The sequence below is a fragment of the Manduca sexta genome, chromosome 27 (genome assembly GCF_014839805.1).
Source record: "Manduca sexta isolate Smith_Timp_Sample1 chromosome 27, JHU_Msex_v1.0, whole genome shotgun sequence".
Classification (NCBI taxonomy): domain Eukaryota; kingdom Metazoa; phylum Arthropoda; class Insecta; order Lepidoptera; family Sphingidae; genus Manduca; species Manduca sexta.
The window spans coordinates 282,124-294,420 of NC_051141.1; the positions used below are offsets into that span (position 1 = coordinate 282,124).

The 12,297-nt window shown below is 34.8% G+C and overlaps 1 protein-coding gene across 5 annotated transcripts in view; it reads right to left on the reverse strand.

The window, feature by feature from the left end:
* Positions 1-757: 757 nt before the first annotated feature.
* The window catches only part of LOC115455529 (serine/threonine-protein kinase tricornered), a 44,737-nt gene continuing 33,197 nt past the window's right edge, over positions 758-12,297 (reverse strand). For 4 of the 5 annotated variants that reach the window (XM_037443816.1, XM_037443817.1, XM_037443813.1 and 1 more), the window contains 2 exons: positions 9,832-9,995; positions 758-8,880 (listed from right to left, as the gene is read on the reverse strand). In XM_037443816.1, coding sequence (XP_037299713.1) covers positions 8,765-8,880; positions 9,832-9,995 — 280 coding nt within the window. In that variant the 3' untranslated portion in view covers positions 758-8,764. The remainder of the gene's footprint in view (positions 8,881-9,831; positions 9,996-12,297) is intronic. The other variant, XM_037443814.1, reaches the window with a different exon arrangement.

Consider the following 12,297-nt stretch of genomic DNA (forward strand, 5'->3'; position numbering starts at 1 on the left):
ATACTACTTTGTGACACACATTTCCTTATACCACGCTCAAATCGTCAGATTATTGTATAAACTGTTCTGCATGTACTTAACTTACCTTGCCTTAATCGGACGCGCTCGAGTGTTTCTGAGGACCGATTTCTTTTTAACTAATCTGCCGGGTTACCTTCAACGCACGCCCTTATAAAAAGAGTACATACATACGGGTACATTATAAGGGTACAATGTTTTTTCCCATATAATTTTCCAAAATCCCCGCTTGGGCTCCCCTACTATAGAACATTTCAGATTTTTACCAATTTACCCTTTGGTAGTCGGCACTGCCGTGCTAAGCTCACAAGTGGTATCTCAAAAAAAATCAAAATCTTGATTTTTATGGCATCAGATAGATTAAAGAAATGGCCATCCAATGAACTTACCTAATGACGGTATCTTGTATAGAACTAGTTAAAAAATCTTAAGAGTTTTCTCTATCTCACTTTTACATATAAAACTATATTGACAAAACTTCGATTATCTCGAAATAAGGTTTTCCAACATACCGCTCTTGCGCTTAGCACGGTAGAAAAGCGACTAAAACGTCTTATACGGTGAGTACGTACTTACTTGTGGAAATAAGGATTCGCTCGCTACTTCCACTATTTTTTTTCCTGTGGTTCCACAAGGTAAGCCACACACAAGCGGTCACATGGCTCACGATACTGTTCGGAGGTTTGGCTTGCCTACGCAATTTATTTTAGTATAGGGTTCATGAAATAAAAGATATAAAAAAGATATCATCTCGCTTTTATTAGCTTATTCGTATTGCCACTTTCTTAATCACATGGAAGAAACAATCAAAAAGTATTCAAACATAATACTTTCGAAGAAAAAAATGAACTTACAATTTTACCAAATTAAATTATTATTTTTTTATTTTCCATAACAATAACAAAGCAAAAATATTTAATTATACAAAGTATATCTAGTGTTCAATGAGCCGCATAGTGATAGAACCCCGCGGCAGCGTCATAAGTGAAACAAACGATAAGTGCTACATTTGACAAACTCCTGACAGTGTGAACAAACCTTAATTTTTTATTTCTTAGTATTTTTTTTTTACTGTCCTGCTTCTGTTGGGTTCAAGATACTGAGAGTAAATGTTATGACAAAAGGAAGTACATCTATAACATTATAATCAGACATCGCAACTTTGTGGCCATATAATATGATTTAACTTATACCAACATATTATCTCAAAGAGAAATTTATTTAGAAATGTCATCACAACACAAGCCCTACGAAATCGTTTAAGGTTTATTCACACAGCCAGAAAATAATGCGAAACACAATAATGTATTGCGAATATAATTACATCAGAAGTGAGATGCTATTTTACGCGACGTAAATTCGGCCATTTTTGTAATTGCAAACGCAAAATGTATTGACATAAATTTTCATGAATGACGTAAGCATGTTAATAAATTAAAGGCAATGTCGAATCGGCCAAAATATCGCGCGAATGCGAACACTATTAGCATTCTAAGAATTTTCCTTCTATTTTTTTAACAACCAACCGATCATTCCCGTCACTATAAACGGAAGCAAACAGAACCTATAAGTTCTAAACTATCAATTTCATAGTACCGCATCTCATTTCTGGTAAAACGAAGCATTGAAAAGCTAATCACAAGGGGAATGGGCAAATACTGTACACACAATATACAACATCGAGGAGCGATTTCCGTTTCAGAAATATTTCTAGACCACTGCCCATCACCTTTGATACGTATAAATAATAACGTAAAAAAGGATCTACATGAGAAAATGAGTTAAATACAGTGTTAATGCTACAGGGGCGGGTCGCGTACACCGTGCCACGACACACAACTGCAATGTTTGACATCACAACACAACGCCACCACATGCGCACGCGCCGCCCCTCATAATTTAACTAATTGTAAATCAACATTACATTAAACCTAAAAAAAATATTAAATCGAAAATAATACGGTAATTATAATTTGTAACATTAAAAATTATACAACACTATATCGTTATTATTAGTCACTACACTAACAAGTGATGTGCAAAGTAACCATGTACTGATTGCAAATTAAATTATATTAAATGTAGCGAGAATTGTCAATTTGTACAAGTAGTTATTACGTAGTGAGAATTATCGTTGCGTACCCTATACTGCGGTGCGCACACGCCGCGCGAGCCGGATAGAGAGCACACTACCGGACAACACTTACATACCGTGATACTTGTTTTTTCCGGAAATATACACTTATATTCCAGTAGTTTGAAAATAATAAGTAAAGTTTAAAAGAGACACAAAATTTCCTACTTATTCATACAACAGTATAGAGATAGGACAAAGTTTAATGGCCTCAAGTAGATATTAATACATATAAAAGTTAATTATCGATCAATAAAAAAAAAAATACTTTAGATCACGGAAAAAAAATCACGGTGTATTATTTATTTGTACCTGTCTGAAAAAAAAACCATTTTGCACAAAATATATTTTTTTTTTTGTGTAAAACAGTTTTGACTTTAATTAAGCTGTAACTAGTTTGTTTGGGACAGGTAGGAAAAATTATCTAATTGACTCGCAAACGCCGTGTGACACGCCGAAGGTGCAAAAATGTTGTATAGCTGTTCTTAATCTACTTAAAAAAAAACGTTCATGTGTTCGAGGTGAAAAGTAATTTACGTATGTTAAAGCCGCAATCTATAGAGCCAACTTCAATAACCAGAAGAAAAAACAGTTAAGAATAATGTCACATGATTTTTTGTATTTTTTTAAAAGCAAATACAAAAAATAAACAACTTGTAAAAGATATTCCCTGAACCGGTTTTTCGAGCTATGACGTAGGCACTATAGACTCGGCCCTATTTCCCGCGGCAGACGGCAGCGTGCAGAAGTAAATTACTGCGCTAATTACTATGATTTTATCGATATCTTTATAAGAAAATATTTCTTCTGAGGTGGTAATATCGGCTAAGAAACAATTTTACCTTAGGATGGCGAAGTATGCATACTATTTATATTTATTCATAGATTTTTGCACAATTTTACAGCAATATAGAAGTTTGTTTATAATCTAAGACTCGATTACCGTCTGAAATCAATGACGCAGCACGCACGTCTTGTCACACACATGCCACGTCTATAAATACTATAATGAACACAAGAAATCTGATCGTAGAAATTCAACATTGGACAACCATTAACGACTCCCTGTTCTAACCGCGCGGTATTTACCTGAGACTCAGCAAAGAGGCTATCTATATAGTTTTGGACTTCAAAACAAATTATACTTTCAAAATTGATAAATTCCCATCCAGCCAGCAAAACTAATTTTGTACTTAAGCTACCGGCAAGATCTACGCTGTCTATATAAACTTTTATTATGTGTTTTTACAATCATTTCGTGTTTTGAAATGAAGTGCCCGAACAACTACATTAATCACAATACATAAATAATACGCAAAAACAATTTCCATTTTGGCACAGTGATTGAAAAAGCATCAAGGATAGGTGATTTGACAGACAAGATTTGGCCGCGCCTGGATAGATTCCACGCGGAATTAACTTACGCGTGGTTAAATAGATAACACGTAACTTGGAATCCACGTGTTTGAGTCTGGGGCTTTATTAGCGATTCGTTATTTCCGAAATCGCGGGGAATCTATACAGAGAAACACAGCCCTATCTTCATATGATTAAGTCACTGCTTCTTAGTATCTTATACGTAAAAGCAGGCTAGTCCTTGGGGATCTGTCAATTTGGCGTCCGTGAGAGTAGACACCGCTGAAAGAACTAGCGCACGAAACAAGCAAAAAAGATTTTAAACGAAGAGTATGAAATATAGTTCAAGAACAGTTCGTTCCTCATAGGTTTTGAATGCCACAGAAATACTCATTCTTTGCATATAGAATTATAATTCGTTTTCCCCTAAACTGACTTCGAGAATAACTTCATTTACATCAAAACTATACTATTTGATTAAAATTGTATATACTTTTTATTTGTTTTAAGGGACTCGTTATTTATGCACTAGGTAATGACCTGTACTTGCTACCAGACAAGAAAAAACGAATTATAGATAATTTTGCATTAATTTATGTTCATAAGAGATTACAGAGTCGCTGTTTGCACACCGCCTACGCTCACAATATAGACAATAGCGGCAAAGTAGTGCTTGCAATTTTAAACTTTATACTAATATCTTAGCAATCATATAATATTTTTTCTGCGTTAGTTATTGAATGTGAACACTAACCCCCATATACATAGACGTTATTTATCTAAGGACGGAGCATTGCTGTGATAACAAGTCTGTTTCTCAGTGCTGACGGCATGGCAGCCTTCGTAGTGCGTAGACATAGGGCCGTTGTGATTGGCTAATATTGAGATACGACTTGAATCTAATAGGCTGTCAGATAAACAAAGCTGAACAAACAGAAAGCCGTTAGATAAACAAAGCTAAGAAATAGACTTGTTATCACAGCAATGCTCCGTCCTTCGATAAAAAACTTCTTTGAATAAATGAGTAAGGCTTATAATACAGAGTTTAAATTATTACACAAACTACGCTGTCGTGTTAATTAGCCAAACGTTAACTATTGCGTGTAGAGATTTACTCAAGATTTTGTACACATTATTCAGATAGCGGCGCACTTACAAAAATCAATATACCGTTTAAGATTAAAAGTTTGATGTTTATATTCATTAGTAAAGTATTTTAGGTTCGATGAAGCGACTACAATATTTTTATTGACGGAAATAATTTGTGTAAAATGTATTACTTTGTAATATTGTTATATATTATTAAATAAATGTCCTTTTTCAATCAATAACTACGGAGCGGATATCGATAAAATTTTGTATGGAGATAGTTTAAGACCTTGGGAAGGACATAAGTTACTGATTCTGAAAGCTGATAAATCTTCGGATCCGCGAGCAAAAGCTATATAAATTATAATGCATTAAATTTATTTTACAATAACGCATTACACTTTTTTAAACATAACACGAATCAATATTTATGCTCATGCGCAGCCATCTGCGGCGTCATTACATATCTGCGGTGCACTCACAGCTTTATATAAATAAATTAATATATTTTATATAGTGCATAATCTCCGATACGACGGTCAAATAATTTTGGACGGAATTCTATTGCGATCCATTGAACGTTTCTTTTATAATAAGCTATACGCGTCTATGTACATAAAATATAATTATAGACAAATTTACTTACATTTATGGGTTCAAGAATGAGTATTCCTGATCATCGCTACCATTGTGCGAAATGTGGTCCGATTGACGGCATAGACAATAAATTCTATGTTCCACAAAACGTAGCAATCGCCAAACTTCCACGCGTAGTGAAAATATTATACGTCACACCGTTCCATGCGGATGCGGATTTTGTCCTAATGCGGATACTGGGGAAACTTTAAAATATATTTTTAATTAAACAGCCATAAACCGTTGGTAATCCGCATCAGCATAAACCAGTAAATAGAGATTGGATAGTGTTACTTTATAGTTAATACATGCACTTAAAGGACGGCAGAGAGGCTTATAGTAAGATAAAACTTTGCGAAGTCTAAAAAGCTATGGAGCACGATCAGAATAAGTTCGGCCATAAATCGGACCACGGGCAAGACGGTGAGAAAAAGCGGCAGAAACTTTAACAGTTTTGGTTACTCAGAAAGATACTTTATGTGCCATACGATACGAATCAAATTACGACATTCTTACGAACTTATTTTAAAACGATTCACATTAAGTTCTAGGGTGCTGTAGTAGGGTTGGGAAACAATGGGGGGCGTTGGCGAATTTGGACTTAATTCATCCATTTTTGTTTTAAATAATAAAATACAACAAAAATTTTCTAAAATACATTTCCATTTCTTGGAAAACAATATTAAAAGTTATATCTCCGAAACTTATGAACATTTTCAGAGATTAAGTTCAAAGTCGACATGTCCATTGCCACCAAAATTGTGTATAGAGGCCATACTGGCAAGTAATACAGGCCGAGTAAAGTGCAACATCAAAATGCACCGCAATTTAAGCAATAAGGCGGAGATCTGTGAAGCAAATCGATTAGTCTAAATCAGAGTAAAAACACTACAAAAGCAACTTTTTCATTAACTTTTTTGAAAATACTTATAAATATGTATATTCCTTCATTTTATTTAATCAGATTTCGACTAACTCTAGGTCGGCTTCAAAGATCTCAACCGACGACTCAAACAGTACATCAAATAACTAAATTAATGAAATGCGAACACTCAGAGGCGAATGTAGAGGTATCGTGTTGTGCGGATATCTTCCTTCCACTAGACAAGGACGCGCAACACGATCATACGTTGCACAACAGCGCGCAACATTATGTACCTTCGCGAATTGAAACAATTGTGTTGTTATTACATATCCATCGTCAAGTGAATAGAAGATTTACAGTCGACTGATGGTTCAATGTATAAAAATAGATAATTATTAAACAAACTCTTTATGCCATAAATACTGTTACAAACTAAAAAAGTCCTCAAACTTATAAACTTCTTGATCGATATTTCTTCTTTCTTATATTAAAATAAGAAGGGAAGAAAAGTTAAAATACCGACAAAAATATAAGGGTTTTAGGACGTTACTTAGCATTTATACGTGGAATATTTTTAAACATTGCACTTTCAGCCAAAAAAACTCCTGCGCAACATGATCCGCCGAAACACCCTGTACATTAACTAAAACAACGCATATCCACTTGTACACGCTGGGGAGGGGTCTAAAATACGCTTAGGTTGGGTGTGAAGTTAGATGTAGAATTAGACATTAAAAAGATAACAGCTAAACATATTCTACAGTGCGAAGTTAGCTGCAATCCCACATTATTGATATTAGATATTTGTAAGGCATGTCGCGTGTTACAAAAATATGGTGTATACTGTGAATCATAAATCAAATTTGATGAAACATGCCGATTTAGTTCATTTTTACATAATATAAATAACATAACAAAACATAACCAATATAAATATTCACAAAAAAAAATGTGGAATTTACACTATTAAAATTGATTAAATGGAAAATACTTTAATATAAATTTATCCATAACATCACGTTGCGAGATTTTTAACTACACAACACCCCACTAACTTCACAACAACCTTCGCGATTACATATTCGTAAACACCGGCGTTTCTATCTCTTTTACACTAATACATTTCATAAAAGACAGAGAAGTACTAAAATATCGGAACGTAACTACTTACGTTACAATGGAAATCTTTGAAGTTATCCTTATTCCTAAGGTTTGTAGGGTAGTCAGAGATAATAGCTGAAACGCCGGGTGTTTCAGAGACCCCTATCCCTACTCACCCCCGACTCCTCGCTCATCTCTATTGCACGCTAAGCACAACGCGCGCTTAGTCATTCCCTTACTTAGGAACACATGGGAGCTTATTATTTCATTTAGTATTAAATAATAGTCGTTGAAATCATTGTTGACCGGTTATAATGAATTTTAAAAGTTAATACATTGATATACAATAAATAATTGATTGGCAAATTTGTTGAATGCGAACATTAAAGTAAATAAATATTGAATCAAAGTTCATGTTTTAAAATACTTCAGATTTTTTTTAGCTAAAAACGCTTTTAGCTCTGGGGAATTTGTTATAATTCTATACTTCAACATGCTGATTACAAATTTAAATTAAAAAAAAAAGCGCATGCAATATAGCTCTTATCACTTTTTCAATATCCTACACAAAACGATCTCAGAGAGATAAACATGCTCTAGCCCTAAACCCATTAAACTTAAATAAGTATCAAACTGCCAACAATGATTCCGACAGCCAAATACGCAATATAACTTTGTACAATAATATATATTGTGTAGTATTGCATCGAGTCTACGCGACACCCCGAATCATTCGAGTACAAATTATAATAAGGAATTTAATACATTTATTAAAATCTTTTGAGGTATTCCATTTTTATTTTCAATACGAATGTACCAAATGAGTTGTTTGAGTATTGTTATAATATAATTTCTAAATTGTTTTTTGCGTAGTTTCCTTTTCATTTTGCAATCTCACCCCCAAAAGGCATAGCTTTTATGGTAATACTGATACTAAATCATATATCAATTTGCTGTTCCTCTAATTTTAAAAACGGAGCGTTATATAATTATATCTTAAAGGTTTAGTTTGTACGTTAGATCGTGACCATACGTTAATTTGGAACAAGCACGAACATCACTAGCGCTGACTTCGGTAAGACGCAAAACAAAAATAAATTGCACATTAAAACACTATTACATTTATCGGTGATTAAAATCATAGAACATCGTCCGTTAGGCGACAGATGGCGCTATTATTAATCTTTAACGACACTGTTCATAGCCATAAAAATATAAATGAGACTTGGACACCACACGGGCTAGGCGGCACAGAGTACGTTCCACCAAGTCAGTTCGCAGAACAAAGAAGCAACGCCCGTCTCATTGGTCGATGGGCGTGGCTTGTGAACTCATTAATACGAACGGACTAGTGTCGAACGCTTGTGTTTCTAGCTCAGTAAGATGCTGCTAAAGCACAGTCCACTCGAAAAATCGTAATGGCTACCTATACAGCGTATGTAAAACAGCATCGTTGCATCCCTTAATGATTAAATATGCGTCCTCAGCTGTATTCCACGTATCAATTCCTTATTTTAACTTATACTCCCGTGGCAGGGCGTGTGGACGCGAGGACGCCGCGCGGCTCACTTCTTGGTGGGCGTGCCGCGTTGTGTCAGCCCCTCGAACCGCTTGAACGTGTAGTTGATGAACACCCAGTCTTTGTACGCCACTTCACCGTCTTGTGTTATAGGCGCTGAAGCTGGAAAACAAGTTTAATTACACACCTGTCAGGTACATTACATTGCTATGTGTGGCAAAGCGGTCGTACCGAATTCCTTTTATCAAAAGATTCATTCACATCTTGACATACTCGTTATCATCAAGTCCGAGTATCGGATCTTCAACATTAATTTATTATGCTGGGTATCCATTATGTACGACTTTACCACAAACGTAGATCTATGGTATAATAAACACTATCAGATCACACATATATAAACATCCTGGAGCCATACGATGTTAGTCAATAAATGTCATAAATCATGATGGACAAAGACAGTTCATGCACACTGCAGCTTGGCCGTGAAAACAGATATTGCAGTGGTACCTACCCATGTGGATTGGCATGCTAACGACTTACAAACAGTATGTGATATGGACTACTCTTCGTAACATAGTTATTACAATGACTGCTATAAGCAGCTGATTCATTCATACATTCATAACACTCATACATCACTTATTATAATTGTTTTATTTTCGAGATCAATTAACCACCGTTTCAATATGTAATCTCAATCCTTTTTTCGATCCATCGCGAACCACAATCTTGTTTTCTATCCGTCGCAAAAACAAACCCATCAAAAAACCAAAACTCAACACGATCAGAATACGCCTTCTTTCACTTGCACCGCAGGTAGCATGCGTGAAATCGAACGACGGTAAAAATTTTACCACATTTAGAAATTTAGCATAGACTTTCTAGCAATGTAGAAATGCTGCTACGTGGCAAGTGCTCAGTAATAGTATATTTTTGCGACAATAATGAGCATGTCTATCTGTACGTTCACTTTTATTGGTTTATTATCCAGATCAAATCAAAGATTGAGATCGTTTAAACGGCCATTAGAGACAGTTATCATGATTGTTTATCGGTCAAAAAAAAAACTGTCGCACTATGACGTTAAGCAGTTAATAACAAGCGACTTACGTATTTCGAGCTTGACGTCGGGGAACTCGTCGAAGTTGGACGTGTCGTCGATGGAGCGCACCTCGACTGTGATGGCGGCGGGACGCTCGCGCACGTGGCTCCAGTCCACGCCGCGGAAGAAAGACACCGACTTCACGTCCTCGATGCCGCGCTGCGACCCCAATCTGACGATAAACAAATACACCGCTTGAAACTTTGCCTTACTATGGAAACGAACAAGCAGTCCTCCTGATGATAAGCGCCCACCAGCATCTTGAAAGGTGCATTTCCTTCGCCATTTATGTAAATAGTACGCGATCAATTGTCACCCACCTGGGTGGCATATACTCCAACAAGCAATTTTTATTGAATTAGCTATTACCCATTCTTCGTCAACATCATTGGATATGGTAAATGTCAATATTATAGTAAGCTGATATCTTTTAGTGAATCCTACAAGGTAGGCGCTCTTGTTAGACCTCAATTAAAGGATATATAGATGCCCGGAGTTTATTCCATATACTGCACGTACGTGGTAAAAAGGCTCGTTGAAAGAGCACCATGCTGCTACAGATCGATTCTACGTCGTACGAAATGAAGAGGACACTCCGAAATCATTAGCTACAACTTTGAGTTTAGTTCTGCATAGTATTCTATTATGCTGGTCATGTTTAGGCACTGGATTAAAATTTAAATAAATCGCCTTAGAAATGGTAGGTACCGCTTACCTAATTAGCTTGATAATTGGATCTTCTATATTATGCGCGTGCGCGTTGGAGATTCAATAGTGGTAATATAGGTATTTGCGTGTGATTCGTTCCCTATATATCAATGATTATTTTCCTAAATCCCTGATCCAGATATAGCATACAAATTATAAAAAAATACCCACAACTCGTCCATACTGACTTGTAGTCTAACCCCAGAATACATTAAATGAATCTGAATTACTTTACGAATATAAAAAACAATGCTTTAAAATTAATGGATAACACTGCTCCACGAAGTCCAGCTATATTCGAATTTAAGTCTACTATGAATAAGGTACTACAATCAATTGGAATGTTGGGACAATAAAACTTGACAACGAGAATGTGACACTATTACTAACTTAACATATAATGACAACTTGCTCTTAGGTTTGAAATCTACAAGTTACAGTAAAAATAATTACAAATTGTACTTACAATCTAAATCACTATTTTATAACTGTTTTAATCACATTAAAACTTTATATTACAAAGCTAATTCAACTTTGAAACCAAGATATCAGATTTTGATATTGAACTACAACATTAATATAGTACTCACATCAAGTAATTTTGTAAATAACCAGTATATAGGTAATGTTAAATATTTTTTTGGTTTTAGTGGTTTTTGAAGGCGGTATAATTTTTGGTGAAAAGTTATCAAGTCAAGGGGCCATAACAATGAAACTTATATGAGACCACTTTGGAAGCACCAGCTTTCAAATAAAGAAATAATCATCAAAATCAGTTCACCCAGTCAAAGGTTCTGAGGTAAAAAACATGTTCAATTGAAAAGCTCCTCTGTTTTTAAATCAGTTAATAAATATACAGTTATACTTTTGACTTTTAGATCTTAAATTAAGGCTAGTATTTATTGAATTAAATCTTTTTAGTTAAGGCGATACCTCAAGGTCCATTTTCATACATTTTGTTTCACCTTTAATCTGGGTAACTAAACAAGTATTGGCAAGTAAAGAATTTAAATTCACGTCTAGTTAGTGATTAGTTCTCGCAGTTGAAAGAAAAACGTAAAAATAATTAATAATCATGGATATTTCTGCCTTTAAAATTTCGTCATATTAAATTTTATTGAAGATATTTGAAGATATTTGAAGTTGATTTAGACATATATTTACTATATTACATATTTACTACACACTGATGCCTTGTAAAATGGTTTGGGAGCGATTCTCATGCAAATTGATAGTGAAGATGGAAAACTGCTTCGCATTCCCTACATGAGTAAGAAATTAATGCCACTGAACAAAAGTATCACAATTGTGAGCATAGCTTTGGTGGTAGTAGACGGTGTAAAAAAAAATTGAAATATTTTTTTGGAAAAATATTAAAATAGTAACTGACTGTTCAGCATTTAAGAAAACATTTTATAAAAATAAAATTTCCATAATAGTAGCTAGATGGGTTTAATTTCCTCAAGATTTTGACTATGAAATAGTGAGCGCGACTGAAAATTCTGAATGCAGATTCACCTAGCAGAAACCCTCATGCTTACCCTATCTGATCGGAGTTGCACTCAAGAATATGTAAAGCTCAGAAGGAAGATGAAGGTATAAGTGCTATGAGAGAAGTAATAAAAGAGAAAGAATACAAAGAGTTTTACATTGAAATTGATTTACTATATAAAAGAGATGAGAAGAAGTTGGTTATACCAGAAATTATGGAAACAGAAAAAGAAAAAGTTGATGTTGTACTGCAATCATTTTGGCCCATTGGGTAT